The sequence below is a fragment of the Hylaeus volcanicus genome, chromosome 6 (genome assembly GCF_026283585.1).
Source record: "Hylaeus volcanicus isolate JK05 chromosome 6, UHH_iyHylVolc1.0_haploid, whole genome shotgun sequence".
NCBI lineage: Eukaryota > Metazoa > Arthropoda > Insecta > Hymenoptera > Colletidae > Hylaeus > Hylaeus volcanicus.
Window position 1 is genome coordinate 14,890,029 of NC_071981.1, and position 26,492 is coordinate 14,916,520.

A 26,492-nucleotide genomic window follows, 5' to 3' on the forward strand; every position below is an offset into this window, starting at 1 on the left:
ATGTTATTCTCATTCATACAGTCACTCGATTAATTAATTTAGCTAATTATACGACTCTAGCTTGTTCGTTTCAGTATGAATTAATCGTTGTCAATACGATTCCGTGCAATTCCGATGCAGCTGGTGATAATGTAATAACAATGATGCAATTGTCTTAATTAATATTCTTGTTCAATCAGATTCAGCCCTTTTTTTCTCTATGGTCAACTAGCAAACTGTATAGTTACTTGTCACCTATTTGGTACAATGCTTTCCTTATGAACCTTGGCAAAACGAATGCAGCTCGATGCACTTCGTCGTCGTAGTACTTCATTTTCATTTGATCCAGATCGACGTTACTAAAAACTTTCTTTGGCTCTTTGAAGTTCGTTTCCTGAAAATTAATATTTTCACCCGAATACTTAATAATAGTTAATATCATATTGGTAGCGGTTTTAGTCAATTTGAGCAAGACCACGAATTATTTCCATGTTTACAGATATAGTTTTAAAAGTAATGTAAATAAATCATTAACAGAGGTCTTACGTTAGTCTGTCCTCATTTTCGCACGTTTTCGAAAAATTAAATTTTTGTCGTTAATATCCCTCTAAACTACGTCACGAACTTGAAGAACTAAGAATCTTTTTTTGAACCGTGTTGTGAGTATTAAATAGTTAAAAAGCACTAATGTAAAGTATCAACTTTCGATTTCTACCGAAAGAAAAAAATATTCGAATACCTGATTCATTGATCATAGTTAAATTGAATTTGATATCGAGCTTCAGAAATGTATTTTGTTAATTTTATGGGAAATTGATACTCACGGTACTCAAACTGCCGAGGACAAAACCAATCTGTCCTGTAGGATAAGTTGGCACCGCCACGATTCCATAAGATGCAACCGGGAACACCGATTTACAGTGTTGGAGAGTTTGAGTTACGTGATCGAGATTGGCCCATGCAGTTCCTGCTTGACTGCAAACGATTCCACCAGGTTTCAACGCATTTTTCATCGCGCTGAAGTACGATTCTTGGAATAAACACTCAGCTGGACCTAAACGTAAAAACTTCTAAATCATTTTTGTTCACGAATGTCTGAGATCAGAAATACTTGCGCTATTTTTTTTTTTTTCTTGCGAATGCGTTGCATCGAATTAATTATAACAGTAGAATTTATTTGGACGTACAGAAATAATTGTTCGAATAACAAAGACGTGCTCACCGACAGGATCGCTGCTGTCCGTAATTATAACATCGAATTGTCCCACATGTTTCTTCAAGAATTCAAAGCCGTCGCCTATATTAAGAGTGACCTTAGGATGATCCAGTCCTGCGCCTAACAGAGGCAAATATTTTTTGGAAACCTCCAATACTTTTTCGTCAATCTCGACTTGCACGATCCCTTCTACGTCCGGATGTTTCGCGACTTCCCGAGCAACCCCTCCATCTCCACCTCCAACTATTAAAACCTGCCACGAAATTCAGTAAACGAAGTTAAGTCAGATGAATTCATTTAAATTCAAATTTAACATTCAGATTTGAATTTATTGCATTTAATGGATTATTCGGCCACCATAAATATCGAGTAACTTCGTTTAAATATATAATCTTACCGTTTTTGGATTTGGATGGCTGCACAGCGGTAAAAAGGCGATCGCCTCTTGATATGAAAATTCGTCTCTCTCCGTGCATTGTATGATACCATCTAAAATTAGGGCCTTTCCATGTGATTTCCTGTATATATGAAATTGAAACAATTGTTTCTTCATTATAAATTATTTGCCATTCGTTAATTGTGCTTCTTTCTCGGGTTCATTTACTTTGTTATTTAAAATTTCGAATTTAAACAAAATAAATTTGTATTAATGGTACATGTTCGTTACATCTTAAGGAATCTATTAAAAATACGAAAGCAATCAATAGAAACGCGATAGCTACTTTTGCTAAAAATGACACAGAGAAATAAAAGCTATTAATTGCGGTAAACTTTTAATTCCTCCTTTTGTTCTATTCTTGCTTCATTTTTGTCCAATCTTACAAATATTTCTTGGTAATATGGTAACGATCATATTAATTTGTCTTTTTATTTTTAACGTCACGTCACATTAAACTGTTTTTAGGTTTTTGAAACGGATTCCGGTGTTATCTTCGAATACTTCATTTTTTTTTTCATTTACTAACGTGAGTATGGCATTATATAAATCTTTTACTTTATACATTTTATTTGGACTGATCTGTTTTTTAAACACGGCTATTTTCCCTTGATAAGGATGCACAAACAAGAACGATACGTTAAAATCGATGTTATATTTACTCTCGGTGGCAAGCAAATTCGATACATTTTAATTGTTATCACTAATCAGAGCTTATTTTTTCATTTTGATACTGGCAGAGATTCGAAGGAACTGTTGGGATTTGTCAAAGATCCCTAACCCAAGAGCGACGTAGATAAAACAGCAGGTCAGCTACGAGCAAATGTTTCGTCTTCTTTGACGTCACCCGAAATTCAAAGCCGTTTGTTTTAGACACGAAGGAAGAACTATAATAGAAATGGGCAAAATTTTATTCGAAACAACTTCTCCATTCTTTTTTTTTTTCAGCTTCTTTGTCACGTTTATTTTATCAAACATTTTTACTTCTTTTCATTCATTTAATTTAACAATTTCATTCGCTATATTAGAATGAAAATAAACGGTGATGGCAATGGATGACGAATAGAAACACCATATAACGATCTGAACAGGTACAATTTTCATCGAATAATTTCTTCATTTTTTTTACATCTTTTATTTCACAATTTTATTTACCACGTTAAAACAGAAAGTGAATTGCGATGACAAATGGGGACACTGTATATCACCCTTCAACCACTTTTTCCCCTTTTTATTTATTTAATTTAATGATTTTATTCACCATATTCGAAGCAAAAAGACGACGATAATCGATCGCAGATATAAACACCATACAACAATCGGTCATTTTCGTTCGATCTATTAAATCGTGGTCAAACGTAAATATTACGTTTTAGATCGTGACACATGTCGAATCAATGATTAGAAAAGCTCGTTTATCCGAATAAGAATTTTGCCCATGAAACCACAATCGATATTTACGTTTGGAGCACCATCACGTCTTGATACCGCGACCGTTCCCGATGGAGTATGTCGACAACCTCGAGTGACAACGAGACACCTGGCCACAGATCATTGATTTCGCTGAACCAGCCGGGTTTCATCGTGTCCATTTTTCCCGGCAGTCGAGCTGGACCCTGCTCCTTCGATATTCAACTGAAAGCAGACACTGCCGGTCGGTTAATCCGTGCCAGAGGAAAATAAAACCGCAGACTTTTTTATGCGGTCAAACATGTTTCCGTACGACGCGTCCTCCAACCTCCGTGCCTTTGGGAACTTAACGGAAAAGTATGGCGAAACTCGTTTGTGTCACCTGTGTATTCGTGCCGGTAGCATTTATTAAGTACGTAAGCTCGGTATACGGTGGACTCGGGTTCGAAATAATCCTCTATGCTTGCCATTCGATTTCTATTTATACAATTTTACGTGTTACACGCGTTCACAATTTCGGTGGAGAATATCTCATATATACCGTTCTTTGAAATGTGAAAAGTAACGTGACCTTATGGAAACTGTTAACGAAGGATTAACATACGCGACGACGTCCTGGAAGAGTGGCACTAAACGTAATTCATCTTTAAAGACTCTCCCTGAATTGTGAATTTCGGTAGAATATTAATAACCGAATGAAAAGATTCCATGTAAACATTACGTATTAGCGGTGCAATAGTTATAAATAGAATAGAGAATATAATTATTGAAGTGCTTAACTATATAACATTAGTTACTAAACTGGATCTATACATATTTCCGTACAATTATTTTCATTCGTCCTATCGTTACTTGCTAGTGTAATACAGTGCGACATTTCATTTATCTGGAACAAGTATATGAATTAACGTACCGTACTGAAGAAATAACATCTACCATCGATTATTATTCTTATAGATTTCTCGTTAAATGTTTTTTATAATTTATAATTTAATAATTTTATAATCTCTATAAAGTTTTCTGTATAGTTACATAGAACAGTTTATGAAATTTGATCTGTGAGCCCAATGACTGTTTGTGAGAGCATCTTACGTACGACCTTATGCTCGTTGTAATAGCAAAGGCTTCCTAAATTCTTAACAAACCTCGTTATCAGAAAATCTCCTTATACGGTTAGCGCAGTTAGAATATATCATGGAACCGTGGTTTGTGTTGTTACATAAACAGCGAACTAGGAGTACCAATAGTAGAATCCAGATAACGAACACGTGTCGCCGTATTTCGGAGTAACGTTACATTCATCGACACGTGTTTACTGAACGTCATTAAATAAACACGTGTTCGATGTATAGTAGTATCTTCCGAATTCGGAGAACAAAAGTGTTCAGGTAGAAGAATTTTTGTACAATTGAACAACGAGTGGTTAGCACCGTATTTTAGTTAATATTTAAGAAAGAGTAAAACAAAGTGAGTACAAATAGAATAAAAAAGAAATGCTTAAAACTGCGTTCTTAACGAAATTAATGAATGAAATCTATGGAGCCAAAAATCTCGAAATTTTTCACCTAATAATCTATCTACTTACGGGTGCTCCTTCATTTCTGTTCTTTTATATCGATAATGGTAAGTCTCCCCACATTTAACTTTCTTAATCGTATCACATTGTTCTTTAATTGCCAATTATAGACTTTACATGTACTATGTCAATTTAACACTGAATCACTTGTGAATAAGTTTCATCCTATACGAGGAAATATGTTAAAACTTGTACGCTTATGTGAATACAGTATCGCGTATACATAAGAGGAAATATACGGTTTGTATAACGGAACGTTCACATAATGAAGATTCTACTCGCGATAGCGAGAGCAGTTTTAATTGATCGAAAAAGAATTTCAATTTTGAGAACAAGTTATGACGCTGTTTTCTTGGATAAAACATGTTTCTCTTGATAAAATTCGTATGCCTCTAATTATCAAAGACGCATTTTCAGTGCATAAACATTCCTTAGATCTGTTGTCAAACATTCACTGCATAGTCGTAATCATCTTCGCGACACAATCATTAAGAATCGATCCTCTAAGCGTTAGTATGATATTAAACACAAAATTCCACTTTAATTGTAATCCAAAAACTCCAATACCTTGCTCTAATTTTTCTCAATATCGCAACATATAAACAAAGATACATAAGATCACTCCAATCGTAAATTACTATTGTACTTCAAGAATGTCTTCGGTTAAATATACTGAAAAGCAACAAAAATTACGAGCTCGAATCAGGAAGAAATGATTTTACTCCAGAGTAGATACAATTTTTGTTTGGATAAAAATTGTCAGTTGAATGAAACTTAAAATTTGAATTATAGAATGAAATATTTCGCGATGGGCGAATAAAAATTGAACTGTTGGATCGAGTAAACGATAGATGTCAGTCTGTTATATCTCTACGTTTGGTTTTACTCGGTATTATTATTCGAATAAAATTTCACCCATCTCTGAGGTACCTTAACGACGGAACCGGAAGGGCGCTTCAGTTAGTACGATAGAAGGCTGCATAGAAATTGGATCCTTTTTATTTGTTCGAGGTCGGCAAAATTTCTGTGGTAAACGAAAGTAAACGCGTACCGTTAACGGGCAACGAGCCAGCGCGTCAGACCTTCCAAACGGAAGCACGAGCAATACTAACGAATGAAAACTTGACGAGCGTTTACTTGACAACCGGACGATGGCCCTTATCGGCCCCAGTCCCCAGTTTGCTCCTTGATAATGACGGTTCAACTACCAACCAGATAACATACACGTGCTGAAGGAGCCATTTAATACACTTAACGAAAACATAGGACAAATTCTGGCTAAATAACGTGTAAACGTTAGTAGATCTTGGTAAACGCAGAGAAAATTATCTGTGAAAGAGGCTGAAATAATCGTTTTCATAATATTTCGAATTTGCATACACTTGCAATCTTTATAACGAGCTTTGGGATGAGTCGTTTTCAAACTCTGTGAGTAATAGTAAGAAATTTGCATTAAATTTAAAACGTGTAATATATAAATAGTCTGACTGAAATATTTAAAATAAAACTATAGCGTGGACAAAAGGTTACTGGAATAACGTATAAACAAAGAGTTTGTAATCGACGTATGAATGAAAATGAAGGATTTTGGGATTACATTAAAAAATAAGAAATTGATAATTGTAATTGTAATCTGATGTTACTTGGTGGAAAATTAATTATCGATAAAGTCATTCCAAGCATTCGAAAACATCAGTAGTTTAAAAATACTGTTCGGTAGATTCTGTGACTCAGAGCTGCAGTGATTCACTATCAACGATTCCGATTTCAGACTCTCTTATATTTTCTTACGCCTCGTCTGCTTTATTTGGAACCGAAGAAGTTACGGTATCTTTCGAAGGTAAATAGGCATGATGACGTTGATAATACTGTTTCGCATTCATTTATAATCTCGATTCAAAGTACAAACACCGTTTAAAATGAGTAGTGAACCATAATGTTGTGTACGTGATGGATTTCATATGTTAGAGAAACTATAGTAACAACTTTACGGGAATTTTATGTTTTTGAGTAAAATAAAGCTAAGTTTGTAAAACGATACACTGTAAGAATTCAAATTTAAATCGAAAATTGTAAACGCGCACAACTTAGGCGCTACATTTAATTGTGTTACAGTAGTTTTACAGAAAGCTCTTGCATAAATGCATAATTAATGCAATCTTTGCTTTATAACACTATAATATATTAGTTAATATGTAAAATTTGTTAATGTTACAAATAGTTATTTAATGTAGCAATAATTATCGACCTTTCAGTTTAGTAGCGCCATCGGTGGAAGAAAGCCCAAGTTTGTAGTGAAAATAGTTCCTACCGTTTCTATAAGGTAGCGCCACTAATACATTCGAATAAATTATTCTTTATTTTTCGTAAATGCATAATTAATACCATTCTTTGCTTTATAACACTACAATATATTGTTTCAATATCTGCTGTCACACATGTACCCGGGTCTACGAGTTTAGACTGTATATCTATAATCACTATTTGCAATAAACGTAACGTACACGAATTTTTTTTTAAAGGTAACTTCAATTTAAATAGAATAGTAAATGTACAGAATAATAAAATGGTAAGAGCATGTATTAATATGCCAAATTTATCATTTTTATAAATTGTAGCAATAGATTATCGACTCTTTAGTCAGTGGCGCTACTTAGCAGCTAACAGTGCGAACTATTCTCACTACAAACTTGGGCGTTTTTCCACCGATGGCGCCACTAATACTAAAACCAGTATAATATAGTGTTACCTGTATTAACATAGTTCAGTGCAAATTCGTTTTAATTGTGCATTAATTGATAGCTAGATACCAGGGAAAAGTCGCTATGTTTGAACGAGAAATTTGTAAACTCACCCGCTCACAGAGCGGCTTAGTGAGCAGTGGTCTTTCTGGTTGCACCGTTTTTAGTTCAGAGTCGTGTCACTTGCGACACTGTCGTAGGGCCACAGTAAGACCACGTTCGTTGCTTTTTGTTGCTTTTCCTTGCTCGTTTGTTTCGAGTCGTGTTGAAACTTTCTCAAAATTTCTTTGATTTCGTGAAACATTTACCAGAAAGTAATTCACTTGTTCAAAAGTACCCACAACTGATCGACAGATGTTCGATCTGTGACTTTAAATAAGTGTCAATCCGAGAGTTCAGTGAACATGTCGATGCTCGCAGAACCGCGCCGAAAACAAAAATGGACACTGAACCCGCGAGGAAAACAATGGTGCGAAGGTACGCGTACATTTAAATCCATTTAATTCAGAGGTCATTTAAAATTACACTTGCACAGTACGATTCACAAATATTTAGTAAATGTAATTCAGCAAACGTGTGGATATTTCTTTACAGACTCGAACAAATTTGGGCAGAAAATGTTGGAGAAAATGGGTTGGACGAGTGGAAAAGGACTTGGAGCAAACGAACAGGGAATTACCGAGCACGTGCGCGTGTCCGTTAAAGAAGACACTGCGGGTAATGTGTACATTTACAAATGGTTCGATTTCATTATAAAGTTTATCATGGATGTATCAAACCTAACCTAGAAATGAAACTTACTATACGCGGGAAGTGACACTTAGAAAAAGAAACTTATAATTGCTTAAAAGAAAAATCATTGCTATTTCTTAAAATTATTACACTCGGTTAGAGTATTAGATATTTTATTGTTTTTAACTTCAATGTTTTGGTATACACTGAATTCTTGAGATTTTTTTTTTTTTTTGTTACAGGTATTGGGTTTAAGAAAGATCATTTAGATAAAGCATGGACAGAACATCAAGATGGTTTTAATGATTTTTTACAAGAGCTACAAAAAAGTCAAAGTCATGTTGTAATACAAAAAGAGGAAATTAGAAGTGAATTAAGTGGAAAATCATTGGAGTTGAAATCTAAGTTCAGTCGAGCTCGTGTTCAGTAAGTACTTTGTGTAATAATCATTAAGCATATATACATGTATAGATTTCTCTACTTTTAAATCATTATTAGCTATCAAAAATTCACAAGGGGAAAAGATGTAAATAAATACAGTTCAAAAGATCTAGCCAATATATTTGGTCAAAAAGAGTTGAACATAAGTGATAACATTAAAGAGGATGAAAGTAATTATCAGGAAAATTCTGAACCAAATTCAGTTGGTTCTCAAGAAAATAGAGGTGGTGTAATCACTATAAATGGTGGTAACATGACCGATTATTTTATGAAAAAATATCAGAATTTTTCTGCAATGCCTAAAAATAAAAAACAAGAAGATACCAACTCAGAAAGTGAACCTGAGTATACTGGATTTGGTTTTGTATCAACAATTAACAAAGAACAATCTCATAGCAATAAGGAAATGAAAGGAACAAAAGATACTTGCGAGTATGCTTTTGAAAATCCTTGTTTAACATTAAATAGTCCTGAAAATATTTGCAATTCTAGTAGCAAAATTAAATCTTCTAAAAAAAGAAAGATTTCTGAGTACAATGAATCAAGTTATAATTCTAAAAAATGTAAACACAGTGATATAAATAAGAGTATGTATGAGAATGGTTTTATAAATGTTGCTCTAGATTTAGAAGGTCCACCTAACGAAGTTTTTAGTAGGAAGGAATTTGAAGTATCTAGAACAGAACTAGGCATTACGAATTCTGCTTTAGACTTAGATGATGAGATAAATGATAAAAAAAGAGTAACATTCAATGATTATGTAGAATATAATACTGATTCTATAAAGAAGAAGAAAGAAAGAGCTACACTAGATAAATTTGAGGTTGAAAATAAGAAAATTAAAAAGAAAAAAAAACATGAAGATAATCTTCATAGTAATGTATCATCTTGTTTCATTAATGAGGCTTTAAATATTGAAGAAATGTCTGAAGAATTACATGACAATGAAATTAATGAATTAAAAAGTAAAAGTTCTAAAAAGAGAAAAGAAAACCGTCGATCTGTTCTGGAAACAATTGTAGAAATTCCAGAGGAAGATAAAGAAACTGGTGAAAGTGGAATTAAAATTAAGAAAAATAAACAAAAAGAGAATATACTTGATAATTTCATACCAGAAGAAAATCCTTCAAGCAAAAAGGCAAGGAAAAAGAAGAAGATAGAGAAAATAGAAGAAATTGTTGCTACCTGTAAAAATAATACAGAAAAAAGTACAAAAGAAGTAGATGCAGACATAAAGACAACATTTGAGAAAGGAGATGAACTTTATAATCAGGAAGATCAAGAAACTTCCTATAAGCTAGAGAAAAAGAAAAAGAAAAATATTGAATTAAGAGTAGAGAAACGCGGAGAAGTAATCTCTAGAATTGAAACAGAAGTTAATAATCCAAATAATGTTGAAAAGGCAGAAGTAGAAACGATAAAATCAAAAAAGAAAAAGAAAATGAAAGCTGATGTAGATATAAACGAGTTTAGTACGGAAATTGTAAATACGAAATTCGAAAAGGAAATCTCTGATAAAGAAAATGCAAATGTTGTATGTGAACTTACTCCCAAAGTAAAAAAACCAAAGAAAAAGAAACATAAAGAATCGATGGATGAGTCTATTCCAGACAATGATAATTCCATTCATGATATGGAATCCTTAAAAGAAGAATTTGTAAACCAAGTAACAAATGCGTCTGCCAATACACTGAATACTACAAAAAATGAAACGTTTAGTTCATGGAGTGAAAAGGCAAAAATGTCAAAAAGGCATTTGTTTAGATCTCTTTTTCATAGAAACTCTGTTGCACATTTTCCAGGTTCTAATGTACATGAAATAAAGGGGTATGGTGTTGATATACAATAAAGGAGTGAATAGGCTTTTTATATAAAATTTAATATATTTAAAATGTGTTGTATATAATATCACTTCACTTATGTAAAATGATTCATAACAATATTTATTATGAACATGTAATAAAACAGGTGATCTGTAATTATACAGAATATTTTATTTAGTTTGAGCCGATGCTAATTTTTTACAGACAATAATAAAAGATAATAATAATTATTTTATAAAGTATATTTACAAGAAAGGATTGACAATTTAGTAAATATTTGTTTCATTCTATAAGGATTAATTTTAATTCAAGATTCCTCTATGTTATCCTCTATTTTCTCAACTCCATCTACAAGTATAAGTTTTTCCTTTAGTTTATTTACATTATTAAGCTCGTCCTCGTTTAATTCAATGGTAGTTTGAGGTATACATGTATCTTCTATTGAAATTATAGAATAACCCAAATTCATTAGCTGGGTTTTACTCTTATCAGACGATAGAAAGTCGCATTTGAACTGTAACAAAAACAAAAATGTAAATTTAACACAATGAAATGTGAATAGTTAAAAGAATTGATTTCCTATACCTGAAAATATGTTTTATCATCGTCTTGTACTTCTTCAACATCTTGTGAATTAATTTGGATTGCATCTTCCATTGCTTGATCTAAATTACAGTTTTTCGAAGCTATGATTATAGTTAGACATTCAAACATCTGGAGTGCTGAAGCATCTACATATTTAGAACTGTTGATTCAAAATTAGTAGATTAAAAATTACCTGTAGGTTTATATTATAAAACAAAATGTAAGGGGACAAAATACTTACTTGGCTTTTTTTATTAGACCATTAATATGTGATTTTGTTCTAACAATATTGTCAGTGTTAACGTGTAACACTAATGTGCATTTACTTGGAGTACGAATTACGATTATCTCAAAGCGAAAGTTTTCTTTATTCTTCATCTTATTTAAAGCTGAGTTTATGGTAGCCAATGGCATATCTACACCTCTAGCTTGATTGATAAGTTGTTGTAATTTCGTATTTTTAACTGGATCTGAAACTCCGGTCTCTGGGAAAGAAAAATTATAAACTTTTATTTTCATCACTAAGCTTCCTCCCATTGAAAATTCGATTTCGTTTAAATAAATACTAAATAATGAAAAGTTACATTGAACACGATCAAAAATGTTTCTTCTTCAAATTTTACTCATATTTCTGAATTAATTTTATTACTTTCAGTCATATTTAAAAAAAACGCACCTGCTATCGTAGCCCTCATTTTGTTAGTTAACATACGAAATAATTTCGATCTTGCCATATCGTTTGCCTGCTTAGCATGTTTAATATTCTGCCACTTGCTATGACCCGCATAATTTCTGGTGTCTTGAAGGACAATGCTCTTACATTTATTATAAATTAATGGAGTTAATCGAAATTTCATGATGCACACAAATTCACACAAGTTCATACAATAGATTACGATACATTACACATATAATATTTTAGTCAATGAGTATAAAATATCTAAACTGTCGTATAGCGTATAGAAAAAAGTCCTCACTGAATTAGGAACATTGTTATCAGTAGTTTGCAGTAGAGACCAGCAGAGTGCAGTACGGATCCTCTGGTCTCTAGTTATCTCTAGTTACTAGCAGTAAAAGAAATGGTAAGCATGTTAAACGTTTTGTTTCAATTCTTGTTACAATAGGATTCTGATAGCATCTTCAGTAATTCGATGAAAATGGTGTTGAGTTATCAAAATGTATGGAACGATTTTAGTTACTAAATGATGCATTAATGAACTTTAAGGCGAATATGCATGGTGCTTGAAGAAAGATAATTTCATATTATAAGGCATATTTATAAGTAATATTCATGAAATGACTTTATAAATTCAGTACATTCTGAAAGTGATGATTGTTTCTTTTACATTGATATTAATTCACTACAAAAATTAGTATGTAACTTAACCTTCTAAATAGGGTTTTTTTTTTTTATAAAGTTGATGCGATTTTATTACTAGTTTAGTGATTTCCTGTATGGAAGTTATAATTATAAGAGCATGTATTTTTTTGCTTTGCAAATATCGTTGGATTCTGTTAAAATTTATCAATACTCTGCCATAATTCTTAAACGTTCCGATTCTTTGCATTTTTGTTCTCAAGTATTATGGATTTTCTTTTATAGTTCGAATGAGCGATATTCTTAAATTTGAAATTTCCAATACTAAACTTACGGAAGACGAGTTTAATTTACTCGAGGCAGAAACAGTTTAACGAGCTCAGATGAAATGTACTTGATATTTATTATTCCATTACGCCATTAACAGAACGAGCGTCGCTAGATTTGTAACCGTATCCGTACATTTGTGCATGAAGGGCTTAACGATATGTACTGGTCAACAAAGAATGATTTATTATCGCTATCGGCCAAACCTTTCGAATTAATTACCCTCTTGATTAATATAATTACTCTCTCCCATCTAACTTTAAAGTGCTGTTTCGCAAATTACTATGATGAAGACTGGTATTTTGTGTAATTCCGGCTTGACGTTATGTTTCGCAAAATACTGTGATAAAGAATGGTATTTCGTGTAATTCTTGTTAGTTATAGTATTTCAACGGAAGTTGTTAAGTATTTAGTGTCGCAAAGGGTTGCCCTCAGGGGCTGTAGCTGTTCTTGGCCGTAGCTGCAGTACGGATTTGGCCGTACCCGAGGTACCCGAGCTTCTTCTAGGGCCATTGGGCCTTCAAGGACTTCTGGCATCCTTAACTGGGGTGCCAGAGAATGCCGGGATAAGAATATGACGTGTAAAAGAGAAAAAAAAACGTACAGTACAACCTCGGCGATACAAACATCAATGGAAGAGCTGTAATCTTCGAGTAATGGTGGTTTCGTCTTATCGAAATTTTGTCTATGAAAGGTTTAATAAACAAAAATTCGACTTATCGAGGCTTTTTACAAGGATTAGTGGGAGTTTTCGTAATTATTAAAGCTCAACCCCCGTTTCTGAATCACGAAAAGTGACACGTACTTAGACTTTCAGTTGTTACTTTATCGTTCGTCACGAAAATGAGATCGCTTTTGTTATAAGAGGCAGACACAGACGTTTCACAATGGGTCAAATATCGATGTCGAATCCCGAGGAAGAATTGTCCTAGATAGCAGCGATCGATCGGTGTCCGTGGAACTCGGCGAGCGCTTTCGCCACCGAATTCTAAATTTAGTCAGCTTGTTCGTGGTCATTCTTTTTAATTACCCTCGACTGGAGGGCCTCCAGCGACTTTACGGGGACGGGATCTAACCCTGTTAACTCTGCGCTGGGTGGTTCCTTTGACACACCAGATATAGGACATGTTCAGCATGTCGTTGCCTTTAATTCACGTACGCTCGCCGCTTTCTGGACGGTTAACCGGACAGAGAGAGGAGGGTTTTAATAAATTTTGCACGGGAGTTCACCCTTTACTGTCCATTCCTATTAAGATGTATATATTCCGGCTCGTGCAAAGCGCGTGGGGCTCTGTGGCCAGGGAAAAAGGGCGCGTTTGAAGGCGAACTTCTTGCTGGAAAAACGTTCGCATGATTTGTGGGATGAAATTTCAATATTTACACGGCTAACGTTCCACGGGGAAATTTGTCGAACGGAAATTTCCGATTACGGTGATTAACGATGACCGATTCTTGCTATTTTAAGTAGATTTCCTGCGAAGTCTGAGTAAATGGTAACGCGTTGGAAATTAGGACTTGCTTTGGTATTTCATTACCTCGGTAATACTTTAGTATTACTTCAGTAATAAAAGTTTGATACGAAATCTTCGTAAAGCTAGCGTTAAAGATGCTTTCAAACGCGTTCGTTGTATTCGGTCTCGCAAAGCCTTTAACGATCTTCCTCCACGCAATGGTATCACGTACGCCGGAAATATTTCCGCGTAATTTACTTTCGAAACGCATCCCCTCCAACGGCCAACGACGCTCCCTTTTACGGTGCATCGAAAGTAATAAGGGGTAAATAGTGGACCGTTGAAAAATAAACCGTATTTACATCTCATTTCATTCGTTGCACCATGAATTCCTACCCCTTATCTTCACCCGGCTATTCTATCTGCGTTTAATACCCACTTTACCATCCTTACGTCGCGAGTACCCCATTACGATGGCGGAACGTCGATATCGAAACTACTCGTTAACTGTTAACGTTATTTCCCGCGCCCTTGCCGTGGGAAAATAATTTCGCTTTTCGTTGCGTTACTCTGTCCGTAATTAAAATACTTCGGATCCGGGATCTAATAAATCTCTTAACTCACGTTGTCTTTCCGCCCTGATTCTCACCGGATCACTTTAATCCCCCTTCCTTCCACGTCTCTTCCATCCTGTCACCCTCTTTCCCGTTTCTTTCACGCTTTTATGCTTCTCTCTCTCTCTCTTGCCTCGTGGCTCTACCTGCTTTTCCTATTCTTATCCCCCGCGCTCTTATTGCATTACGTTGCCAGTAATTCTTTTTTTGGGTTTGGACCAGCAAGGAATACTTTTCTTACAGCGAAACGTTAGTGGACGAAACTGCTATTTCTATCGATTCATAGGAATCTATTAACACGTTGACTGCCTGTTATTATTATGATAATACAAATTGTTATTTAATTTGTTCTTTTAGAAAGAAAATTTATGATCTTCTGTTGCAATTATTCATGACTCGAAAAGCTATAAACTTATCCCTTGAGTAATTGCAATCAATTTGAACTGCGAGACATCTCGTAGTTGGCAGTGAATGGGTTGACCGTGTTTTCGGTTGCCTATTTACAGGGTGTCCCACCTAACTTTTGTATCTTCAAATTATTGTGTCTTTTTGTGATGGAAAATAAATGCCAGAGGAAAGGAACGATTGTCTTAGATCGTTCATCGTATTTGGTGATATTTTATTATTTAGCAATGACACGATCCTTTCTATTAATCATTTTAGTCGGAGCCCCGGTGTATACCTCATTTTTTAAGTAGCCCTTACGTGAAATATCTTATTCAATTTGTAGGTTGCTTCTAAATAGGCTGGTTGTTGAATCGTTTAGTGTTTAATCTACATCTCAAGTGGATTCCACATGTTACAGGACACTGTGTAGAGACGGGAGAGAGGAGATGCGTCCTAGAAGGAATTACGAGTTGTAGTGGGTCAGACGTTTCAGTCAGCTTTCGTAAGATCCGCGACTAAGCATATGTCACTCGATACCGTCCACGTCCCCCTTACTCATAATACCACAATCCCCTTAATCCAGGACTGACCTCTCTTTCTCCTTACGATAACATACATCCTTCGCGAGTGACGCTTATTTATATGCGTATAAATAAGCGTACAGAATTCTAAAAGTTGGCGTCGAGTACTCCGCCTACAAAAAATCCACGAATATTCCTTAGAAACTGATAAAAAAAAAAGGAGTACCCCCTCAATCGTGAATACAGAAATTGTAATTCAACGCGCACAATTTCCTCTCCTTTATTAAAAATTTGCGTTGCAGACAAATAACAGCGCACGCGCCACGATATAGTCAGTCCTATAATTATTCGTACTCTCTGTCACCTTAGGGTGAAACTGGTATATTAGCTTCATGTTTGTAGTTTTATATTCACACATTTCTATAATGTTATATAATGTACATATTAATGTATTATATTTATAATTCTAGATACGTAATATGTCTCTCAGGATAATTGAGGCTTTGCATATGATGTCTATCGAAGAAATTTGCTTAAATTGTAGGTTCGATGTTTCCAAGTGTACGTTTGTATAAATATGTTGATGTATGTATATGTAAATGTATACCAATATAAGCTTATTCATATACATATTTATAACGAAAAATTCATCTGGTAATATCAAAACTATTATTTAATTTAGCCAAGATTCTTCGATAGACATTGAGTGTACGAGTATTTACGGGACTGCCTGTATTCCACGAATACGAAACACAGATGAACTTGATTGAACATTCAGAAATCGTAACTCAATATTTTGTTTCTACTCGGCTCTTTCACACGCTCGTTCCTCCCTTCCCGCTTCACTTTGTCGGACTTTCATGCTCTATTTGTACTTGTACCTATTTCTTTGTGCCTGTTTCTCTGAACACTTTCTCTCATACTCTTGGCGTTTCCCTCCTTTTCCCGCGATTTCAGGCTCTCTTTCGAGCTCTCCCGCGCGTATAGGTATGTACGCCATGTTCAATTTTATGAGGGGAAACGTATACTGCGAGCCGACGGGCGACGTTTAATAAAGGCGTGGGTGTGTGCGCTAGGGGTGCTAGTTAGCACGACGCTAGGCGCCGGCGACGACGTCGCCGTCTGGACGCCTATGGCCTCCTCTCGACGTCCTACACCGACGACGACGACGACGACGACCTCGTCTCACTCTCTTCAGGCACGTTCTGACACAAAGTGGTCGTTCTTTAAAAATCCAAAGAACGTCTTGGCGATTCGAAATAATACCGTCCTTGGCGCTTAGCGTCCCTGCCCTCGGGGTTCTTGGCACGGAAATGTTTATTTATTGGCATACTCTGCTAGATAAAATGACAGAGACGAACGCGTCGCTGTACCTTACGATGCCACGTTTCGATACTTGTAATCGAACAAAATTATTCTTTCAACGGAACTATCGTTTCATAAATACATTTATTATGTAATATTTACGCTGCGCGTTACTAATATGTCTGCAAAATATTTAGTAGAATCAGTTTAATTTTGTTGTTGTCAATTGTGACAAGTCAGTGTATCATGGACAGAGGAAGCAGTTCGTTATTTTAATATTTTACTGTAAATAAAAATTAATAGACATTGTAATAATTATTAATCAATAATAGAATAGTTCGACTGGTTTTACAAGCTATTATTCATTTTTGGTAAAAGTAACCTAATTTTTAGACACTTGGCGAAATACTTTTCGAGATAATTGGTAAATGGAACAACAGCACGACGGAATAGTTAAACTGGTTTTACGTTGAAAGGTAAAAAACAACATTTTACCTCGTTCGCTCATGGAAATTTCACAAAAAGTAGCTTTCATCGCGTCGAGAAGAGCATGCAAATGTACCCACGCGTCTGTTTATCGCCGTATTTCGCGCGCAACATGTTTTTCATGCGATTCTGCGTCGTATCGCGCTGTAATAGAAAATTTTGATTCAAATGCATCGCCGTGCGTCGCGCTAGGACGTGCAAATTACACGGAGTTCACGGTACGATGCATCTCATTTAGATAAACGCTTGTCATGCTGATTAAACCGTGCCGCTTGGAAAGATGCCGCTTTACGATTATTATTATTATTACATACAACATATTAAATTGTCACGCTCACGGTGAAAACTCCCTGTTTCTGAGCATAATTGACGCTTGGCATATGAAATTACCTTAGGGTGACACTGGTATATTAGCTTCATTTTTGTAGTTTTATATTTACACATTTCTATAATGTTATATGATGTACATATTAATGTATAATATTATATTTGTAATTCTAGATATGTAATATATTTCTGAGGATAATTGAGGCTTTGCATATGAAATTACCTTAGGATGAAATTGGCACATTAGCTCAATTTTTGTAGTTTTATATTCACACGTTTGAATAATATTATATTTACAATTCTGAATAATACGTGTCTAGAGCGTACTCCAACGAAAAGAGTCGCGTTGTTTCGATGGTTCCTTTGTACCAGTATTTCTCAACCTTTTTGGTCCAAAAGTCGTCTTCATCAGGTTTTATTTCTTATATTCCTTAATTCAGCCACTTTTAATTTTCAAAAGCTTAAATTGCTTGTTAATTCCAGAAATAAAAATGACGAATACCATTACCGAGACATAAATACAGGAATGTGAAAGGAACAAAAGTCGAATAGTATTCATTACTTGCAATTTTAATTTGACATACAAAAAGATACGATACGTGAAAATAAGTAAACTTCTCGTCTCAGCACAGATTCTCTGTGATTTTCTGCTCGTCACTGGCGATATCGAAACGTCGAAAAGAAAAGTATGGTACGTAACGTCAGGGGACTCGACTTTCTGGCAGAACAATTTCAAGTCGGGCCGAAAGTCATTCACCTGCTAATTGCACGCGCTCGCGCGCCAGCCAGTCAGAGGTGTCTTTTATATTTCGCGAATAGCCTCGAATCGCTTTGAAAGGAGTCAGCGAGAAGCGATTTCACGGAGAATCTTGGCGCAGTCTTATGGAACAGAGTGCTGCACGCACTCGTTGGGACTTTATTAGCCGCCAGTAATGATGGCGAGGGAGAGAATGAGGGTGTTGCGCAGTGATTCAGGTTAATATTCGGTGAACAAGGAGATACTCTTCCTTCGTCTCTTGGTATACGCATCTTTCTCCCCTGTTCTTTCTTTCCTGCTGTTTTTCAATTTTCCCTCGCTTCGTTTTCCCCTTCCGTCCTTGTTCTTCGCTACGGTGTTATTCCGTGTTTCTTCCCGTGGCCCTCTTTCCGTTCCCTCGAACCGATTCTCTGGCCCAACTTTCCGCGTTTCAGCGTATTTAGCGGGCAGTAAAAGCTTTAATGAAAAGGATCTCGACTCCACCAGGCAGTAAAATCGGTTATATCGACACCGAGGGGAGAATGCTCCGTCAAACAGACGAAATTTATCGCGCAATCATATAAACGCCACCTCGAGCGGCTCTTTACGCGATCTTGCGGTCGACGAAACTTTGGATAAAATTTATTTAACCCTTTCACATTTAATCAATTAATACCAAATGCGTTATAGTCGAAAAAAAGACTGAACGTTCAGGGAAATTGCGACAAATCTAGCACAAAAATACGCTGCTGCAAAATCTACGATTATCAATATAGAGAATAAACATAAATGTGCTATTAAAAAGTATTTATAGGAAATTCAATAGCTCGCCCAAGTAGTTTACATAACGAAGGCTGTTCTCCTGCTTCTGTCGATGATTTATTCGAAATGATTTGCATGATTATTGGACAGCTAATATCCGATACCATACAGCGATAATTTGAACCCGATAATAGCATTGATAACTTAATAAGTCGTTTCGCAGTTTGATAAACTTCTGATATTAATCGGTGAAATCTGCCCGTTGCCGCGTCATCGAGTATTCGCGCAATATTATATCCGTTAGAATTCATAATGAATTCATAATGAACTCGGTGATAAATTAATGGATAAAATATTTTCTATTTTCGTTTTCGCCGTTTCGCTCGAACGGTCGTTTTATTTGTCGCGTTTCGTTGAAGAGGAAGGCAAAGTGATCGATAAAGGGGGCGCGGTCGCTAATGAGGAGATTTACGGTGACGTCAATAATTGCCGGGAGTGACTATGGCTCTTTAAAATGGGTCGTGCGAGGTGTCGGGACCTAGTCCTGGTATTCCAGATGGATACCGAATTAAACATAATACAGGTGATCTTGTATAGGCCCTTTCGAGGTATGTAGCTCGCACATTCTTTTTCGAGTTAACAGTCCTTGTTATTATTTTCATTGCTAGTTACCATTCTTTCCTTTTCCATTGTTTTACTAAAAAGTTGTTAGCCAGTACTCGAATTTAAGAAGGATCTTTACAAATATTACAATCCCACAATCTGTTATACTGGACACCACTGTATACACTGTATACATTACGAGAAAATTACAAAAACAGAAAAGAAAACAGATTCTTTGAAAGTTCTAGACTAAAATACCTCCTCAGACGATCTTCTATAAAGAAAGATAAAACGATATTTGGCCCTGTAGAAGACGTTTCGAACGTCGACGAATGATCGATATCGCTAGGTGCTCTCGATCGGCCATTACCGCAGACGAGGATGACGAGGACAATGTCTGTCAACTGTAATTTCTCGGCAGACATTTTTCCTCTCCGCACGTGTGGGCGTGTGTTTAACGGTGTGTTCCCATCGTTCATTAAGTTAACGATCCATCGTTAACCTTACCTTTATTGGATGCGTTCGACGGGGCTTCATAGACAGGAAAAAGCAAAGAAAGAGGGGAAAAAAGTGCAACGCCTCCCGACGTTCGGCGTTGCTTCTGACGCCATATGGCGGTGGTGTTTCGAGGCGACCGATGCCATCCATTTCAGGGATAGTACGCCATTCGGTCTGGGTTATAGAATTCGTAGTTTAGTTCGGTAGTTTAGTTGTTTTCTTTCTGCAAAATCACGAAATGTCCTATCCATTTCTGTATGTTTGTTTTTATTCTCGCGAGGGTTGTGAAGTGCGACACAAACAGAAAATATTTGTTCACGGATTAAAAGAATTCTCTGTAATAGAGAAAGTAGCGTCACTTGAAATTCTATTTAATAACGAGCTAAATGAAATTTGAAATTTTTTCAACGATCTGCGATCATTTCAAAGAATTCCTAATCCGAAGATCTTAAAAGAAGAAACAAGAATTAAATATTGTTTAGACGAATACGAATTTGCAAATTGATATAATAATATTAATATCCTTCGATACACTTGGCATACGTGTATCACGTTTGCACACGCCATAAGTGCATAAAATCCGCAATCTCGTGATCGAGAGTGGTCGAGGATATACAAAAGTAGCTGCGACTCGGGACCAATGCCAAATGGAGCGTATGTTTGCATAAACTTTTTTCATTGCTATCGTGTCCTCGATCCACCGTCGAAGTGGCTCCCACGTGTTAGGATGCAGCCTGTAGTTAAAGAGTTCTGGCTTAGGATTAAAGTCCCCTTCTTCTTTCGACGATTCCCAAGGCGCGGTCGATTCCTTCGAGCGATTCCGTCCGCCACTTCTCGAAGGAATTTTTTCCGAGTCGAGCAGAGGCACGTTCTCGAATAACATTTCGACCAATCTGAAACAAAATTTCGTAGTTTCGGTACGATAAATGCTCGCCGAAGCAGCGTCGAAAAGGGGAGCAGAGGCATTTCGGATGACCCCGTCTCGCGACGAAAAGGAAGACGCGTACGTGGTTGCTCGTGGACGAAAAAGGAAACGGATAGCGAGGAGAAAAGTATTTCATCCTTCTTTCGAGGCTTTCCCCGCCGGATCCTTGCCAAGTCTGGTCCGGGTATTACCTCCTTTGAATCTACCACGAACACGGATTGGTCTTTAAGACGCTCGCGGGGGTTAGGTTAGTAATTTGCGGATTATACGGCCAAGAGGAAGGCAAGACCAAGGAGGAGGATAGAGGGAAACCGGGGGGGAAGAATTTAAAGGAGTGACGGAGGAAGCTGTGCATCGAACGCTGAAAGGGGAGAAAAATCGAAAGGGTAGCGAGAGAAATTCGTGTTTGCGTGGTGAGCTTCGTCTTTGCATATATCGTACATAAATGATGCTTTGTGGGTAGGTGTAGATTTCCATTTAATCATTAACACATTTGCGTCCGGCAGATAGTTTAAGTTTCTAACACTTTGCACTCGAGCCCTTTTTTCTCTGGTATCTGCCAGCAACTCGAGATGTTTCTTAGCATTCTATTGCCATGAATTCTAAGCTATCTAGATTTTAGAATAAGGTCACCTTTACCTCGCCGACAATCACTTTATTGACACTTCGAGCTCCATAGAAATTAAACCTAAAGAAACATTAGGTATTGTAGATTTGCTGCGTGAAGCCTAATGGTGACTGAAAGTCGCCTCTCGAGTGCAAAGGGCTAATACCGAGCACGAAATAATAAAATAATACGAAAATAATAAAATTGTGAAGCTAGACATCGCAAAAATTTGTATCGTCAGGGCGAAGATAAAAATGACAAAATATGTTCCGAAATATCAATGTTGTAAATATGTAGTGTATAAAGTAAAAAGATTTTCGTAATTTTGTTTATAACTAGGAACAGAATTTGAAGTGACGTGATTCGTACTGTTTGATTTACGTAACGGAGTCTGAATAATTCAGAAGGAATAGTGTGACTGCTTAAAAATATTTTTTTCTTGTGTACTTTATCCAATGATAAAATTGGTCGTTTTGAACTAAAGTGGTGTACGGAGTGAAATATACGGGTATATTTGTTTATTTTAAAGAACTATAGAACTGTTTACATCATGGCAACCATGGACAGCGATTCTTTTAACGTCACCTCACGATCTTGTAAAAAGTTCACCATACAGACATACAAAGTTCTGAAACAATCTATAGCATAGTTCTTCACACAGAAAATCCTAATGATCCCCTGATTTCGAATTTTACCTGCAGTAGTGTGGTTATCGTTTCGTGTTATGGCAGATTAAACAGTGGTCCAGCTCGTAAGACGTTTCGTCCCCCGGTACAAACGAAGTTTCGTTTTAGTTTCAAGCGATCGTAAAAGAAGGCGGGCGAAACGAGAATGAGGAGACGTGGAAAACAGCGAAAGAAAACGGAAGTGGATGACACAAATGAAGAGCCTTCTCAAGTGATAGTACACATTCTCGTCTGTAATTTTCTGTTCCTTTTTTTTTCCCCGCCATCGTCGCGTTTCCTTCGCCGTCGTATCTGAGATTCGTGTCCTCGGCGTAGTTTGGTTCATCGACCGACGACGCTTCGTGGTAGAAACTTTCTGGCGAACTTTTTCATTTCGACAGACCCGAGAATCTGTCATTTAACCGGGGCGGGAAGACTGTACTCGCCCCGATAGGAAATTACGCGGCAGTCTCCTTCTGGCTCGTCCAATCAGTGATTTTGTTTCAGGGCGAATCTTCGAGTAATTGAAGCACCGCGAGACCGCGTTTCTACTCTTTCATTTGCTAACTTCCAAATTGCACGAAGAATCCATCTTGATTGTGGTCTGTCGATTATGTTTTTGGAAACTCGATACGCTAACGGACATTGCGCGTTCGGTACTAATTCGTACTCTGGATTTTTCTGTGTGTTGTTATCAATCATTTCGTTATCGAATGTCTTATTATTTCATGTTTCTATAACATTACGTTTGTTGGCTATGTTTGTCATTATTGTGTCGTAAATGCGGTTGGTCAGTTGTGTTTTTGGAAACACTCCGTCAATGAAAATTGTGCGTTTGTTATTAGTTCATGCCTTGAATTTTTCTGTACATTATTATCTATCGTTTGGTTATATCAACTATTCCTTTTACTACATGTTATTACGACATTACGTTTGCTTTCATTCTATTGTAAATAAATTAGGGCACTCTCTTGGACGAACGTTGTTCACGCAGTTTGGCAGAAGGGAAAACATCCTTATCGGGCATTCAGGCAGTCGAAATACGCGCGTATGAACGAGGATAAACCGCAAATAAACCACAGAAAGTTATCGCGGCAAGTTACACGGCGCCTTAATCATCCGTCGCGCGGTCGCTAACGAAGAAGTTAATTGACTTAAAGGCTGAATTACTGGGGGTTTGTTCGGAGTTAACAGCCGTCAGAGGTGTGCCAAGGAAATTTATCCCCAGAGTTCCCGGTACGTACGCGCATAAGCTTCCTCTTCGCGCGTTTAGCCACGGATTTCGTGGTTCGAGTGCCGAAATATGTTTAACTTCTGGCTCGTTCACCGAATGCGCTATTAAACGCTGACTCTACAACACTGAGAATAAATGGACGTGAATTATCACGCCAGCCTCATTCGTAAACGTTAAGTGCTTCATAACCGGCTCAAAACGCGATTAAGCGCAACACGAATTAGAGAGTATCGATCGATTCGGTAACTGTGCGCGTTGTTTTGTTAAAATCGTGAGGAATGGTAGGAGTTCGATTACTCGAATACGTTGACGTACTATTTAAAACAGTTATTTAATATTTAACATGCAATAGTTAACATGTTCGAGGCATCTAAGGTTCTTGGTTTGGTTATTATTGTAATAAGTAATCGATAAGTGTTCGTTTAATGGGAAGTTTCAATGACAGAGTATTCAAATAATAGAGAATTAGAGTATCGGGGATTCCACTGTATAACTAGAAATGCATGTTTCGTTAAGCGCACTTTTGGAGAATCTTTCCTTATTACTAGACTGCGGATTTGTATGCATTATAGGAAATTTAAATGTGCAAGAAACTACAAAATGCAAACAATATGCAAGAACATAAAAAAGATTGAAAGTAGAGTTCATGTTATGATATTTGCAGAATAAAATAAATTAATATTTAGGTTCAATTTTTGTACGCACGTTCGCGAAGATTTTGTTTTCCATAAAGATCCGCAGTCTACTCGTTAACTATAAGCTCATGCGATTTAACTCGTCTCGAGCACGACAAGAACAAAATAATTTCACGAGTATACTCGCAAAAAGCATGAAACAGGTTAATAAATAGGCTTCCCTCTTAAAATGTTGGACTTGAAGTTTCAGTCTCCTCGATTCCTCAGGTTTAGCCATCGTTGTAACAAAGACTCGTTCGCGATACCATAGCAACGTGCCAAAAGATCGCGAAATAAAAATTGAGACGTGCATTAGGTCACAGCGGGACCCCAAGTAATTTAGTCGTCGGGGCATTCCTTAGGTATTGCCACGTAAATAGATCGCATTTAGAGCCACTCAGCCCCCAGCGAGAGGCCATTTCGAAACAGACGAAAAGCAGCGGGGCACATAGTGACATTACAGGCTTTCCTGCAGCGATTCCTTCGCGCGAAGGAATGACGCGAGGGAATAAGGTGAAAGCAGCAATCGATTTTTTATTACCGACGAGAAAGACCAAGGCGCTCGAGTAGCTTTGAAGTGGCTTCGCTGGATAGCGGACGAAGCAATCAAAAAATTAGGTTATTTCGATAATACCACATATTGGATTTCGATCCCAGCGCTGCACCTCCACGAATCGTTTACTTGGAAATTATTACTCATTCTCTATGATAAGAAACGTGACGCAGGTGTAGACCAATTTTGTTTTTCATTGCACGAGAAAACATTCTTGGTAAAAGTAACGAATACTCTCCGACATTTTTATTAGTGAAAGCTGGTCCTCTTCGGAGGGAAAGGTGATATAAAATTTTTAAATTTAGAAACTGAATATTTAAAACATATAAATATAGAAAGGTTAGAAGTATGCAGGTCTATCTAAAAAAGAAAAAAAAAACGTTCATAACTTCGATAACTCCGGGAAAAAATAAGTTTGGTCTTTGAGTTGAAATCTTTTCAAAATTTAGCATCAATAATTATTTCAATTTCGAAACAAATTAACTTTCGAAATAAACAACTCGTATTTTATACAACACTCGACTGCAATTAATTTTCTCATTTTCAATCATGAAAGCATTCACGTTTCCAACGATCGCGGAATGAAATGATCGCGAAACAACGTCGGGGAAACGTATGAAAATACTATCTTGCAAACTTATTAATTTTCGTGCTCGGCTAATTTTCACCGACGTGTCATCCCCTGAAAAAAGAAAACAAGCACGTCGCAAATGTTTCGGGCCGCCACGGAATCAGCGAGCGTAGCCGCGAAATTAAAGTCTCCTTTCGCGTGTTTAATTAGAGCGTGTTGAAATATCGGCGAGGCTAGCGCGCGGAATGATTACAATCGATCGCGATTTAAAACGGTGACGTATACTCGACAGACTTCCGCCATCGGATCGAGTGAAATCTGTAGCGCGTCGCGAAAACAATTTATTCCGAAAGTTCGATTTACTTTTCTTTTTTTCAACGAACATCGCCAACCCTCCATCGTGCCCTGGTTTCCCCAGCATTTTCTGCAACCGCGGTATTTTATACGAATCTCTCGCGCGTCATGACAGGGACGGGTGAAATTACTTACTTCAAGATTAATAACGTGTTCATTACACCGTACCAACGTCATAGAACAAATTCTGGCCGGGGTGTCCGTGTATTCAGGATTCGCGAATAATATTAGAAGGCTTGCGAATTGCTTTGATTTTCATGAAAGGGTTATGATACTGTCGAGAAGATGATCTCTTTGGGGACTAATTTTCTTTTTAAATTACACATGAATTCGAATTAATATTGACTCGTGATGTGTGCGAATCGTGTGACGACATTGCTGTGCTGTATTATTAGAATATTTAATTATGAATTTATATGTATTATTTTAGTAGTTACTACGATCTTAAGTAGGATAATAACCACTGGCGTTATTTACAGAAAAAAAAATTTGTTATCGTGTCGTTTTAAACGAATTCCAAGAAGAATAATCCAAGCCCATTTATTCTTTTCCACGTGTGTTGTCTTGCATGGTTTTAGTAAACAGCTATTAAATTTTAATTTAACATTTTTGACAGTCGACTTCTAAATTATATT

General features: G+C 36.5%; 3 protein-coding genes across 6 annotated transcripts; 1 reads left to right on the plus strand and 2 right to left on the minus strand.

Annotated features, from left to right (window-relative positions):
- Window positions 1-17: 17 nt before the first annotated feature.
- LOC128878865 (spermidine synthase) lies at window positions 18-6,860 on the minus strand. 3 transcript variants are annotated; one of them, XM_054127450.1, is made up of 6 exons: window positions 5,548-6,860; window positions 3,093-3,266; window positions 1,593-1,713; window positions 1,202-1,448; window positions 804-1,033; window positions 18-373 (listed from the first exon to the last, which is right to left on the minus strand). In XM_054127450.1, the coding sequence occupies exons 2-6, from the start codon at window positions 3,221-3,223 to the stop codon at window positions 224-226; spliced, it is 879 nt and encodes a 292-aa protein (XP_053983425.1). In that variant the 5' UTR covers window positions 3,224-3,266; window positions 5,548-6,860; the 3' UTR covers window positions 18-223. The 3 variants fall into 3 exon arrangements, with proteins under 3 accessions (XP_053983425.1, XP_053983426.1, XP_053983427.1); XM_054127451.1 differs by having other exon boundaries at window positions 3,093-3,279; XM_054127452.1 differs by lacking the exon at window positions 5,548-6,860 and adding an exon at window positions 3,955-4,100.
- LOC128878863 (CRISPR-associated endoribonuclease Cas13a) lies at window positions 4,289-10,510 on the plus strand. Of its 2 annotated transcripts, none has more exons than XM_054127448.1 (4): window positions 4,289-4,664; window positions 7,953-8,075; window positions 8,333-8,516; window positions 8,589-10,510. In XM_054127448.1, the coding sequence occupies exons 1-4, from the start codon at window positions 4,535-4,537 to the stop codon at window positions 10,378-10,380; spliced, it is 2,229 nt and encodes a 742-aa protein (XP_053983423.1). In that variant the 5' UTR covers window positions 4,289-4,534; the 3' UTR covers window positions 10,381-10,510. The 2 variants fall into 2 exon arrangements, with proteins under 2 accessions (XP_053983423.1, XP_053983424.1); XM_054127449.1 differs by lacking the exon at window positions 4,289-4,664 and adding an exon at window positions 7,514-7,835.
- LOC128878866 (translational activator of cytochrome c oxidase 1) lies at window positions 10,506-11,901 on the minus strand. The gene is made up of 4 exons (XM_054127454.1): window positions 11,616-11,901; window positions 11,181-11,424; window positions 10,940-11,099; window positions 10,506-10,868 (listed from the first exon to the last, which is right to left on the minus strand). Exons 1-4 carry the CDS (start codon window positions 11,821-11,823, stop codon window positions 10,662-10,664), a joined length of 819 nt encoding a protein of 272 aa, XP_053983429.1. The 5' UTR covers window positions 11,824-11,901; the 3' UTR covers window positions 10,506-10,661.
- Between the last annotated feature and the right edge of the window lie 14,591 nt (window positions 11,902-26,492).

Excerpts from the sequence above, each read along its gene's own strand:
- LOC128878866 (XM_054127454.1), bottom strand. The coding sequence starts at position 11,823 with ATGAACTTGTGTGAATTTGTGTGCATCATGAAATTTCGATTAACTCCA. Across the intron at positions 11,425-11,615 it reads AATGAGGGCTACGATAGCAG|AGACCGGAGTTTCAGATCCA; the intron begins GTGCGTTTTTTT and ends TTTCTTTCCCAG. Across the intron at positions 10,869-10,939 it reads ATGATAAAACATATTTTCAG|TTCAAATGCGACTTTCTATC; the intron begins GTATAGGAAATC and ends TTTTTGTTACAG.
- LOC128878865 (XM_054127450.1), bottom strand. The coding sequence starts at position 3,223 with ATGGACACGATGAAACCCGGCTGGTTCAGCGAAATCAATGATCTGTGG. Across the intron at positions 1,714-3,092 it reads GACGTGATGGTGCTCCAAAC|GAAATCACATGGAAAGGCCC; the intron begins GTAAATATCGAT and ends TCATATATACAG. Across the intron at positions 1,449-1,592 it reads GCCATCCAAATCCAAAAACG|GTTTTAATAGTTGGAGGTGG; the intron begins GTAAGATTATAT and ends ATTTCGTGGCAG.
- LOC128878863 (XM_054127448.1), top strand. The coding sequence starts at position 4,535 with ATGCTTAAAACTGCGTTCTTAACGAAATTAATGAATGAAATCTATGGA. Across the intron at positions 4,665-7,952 it reads GTTCTTTTATATCGATAATG|ACTCGAACAAATTTGGGCAG; the intron begins GTAAGTCTCCCC and ends ATTTCTTTACAG. Across the intron at positions 8,517-8,588 it reads TTCAGTCGAGCTCGTGTTCA|CTATCAAAAATTCACAAGGG; the intron begins GTAAGTACTTTG and ends AATCATTATTAG.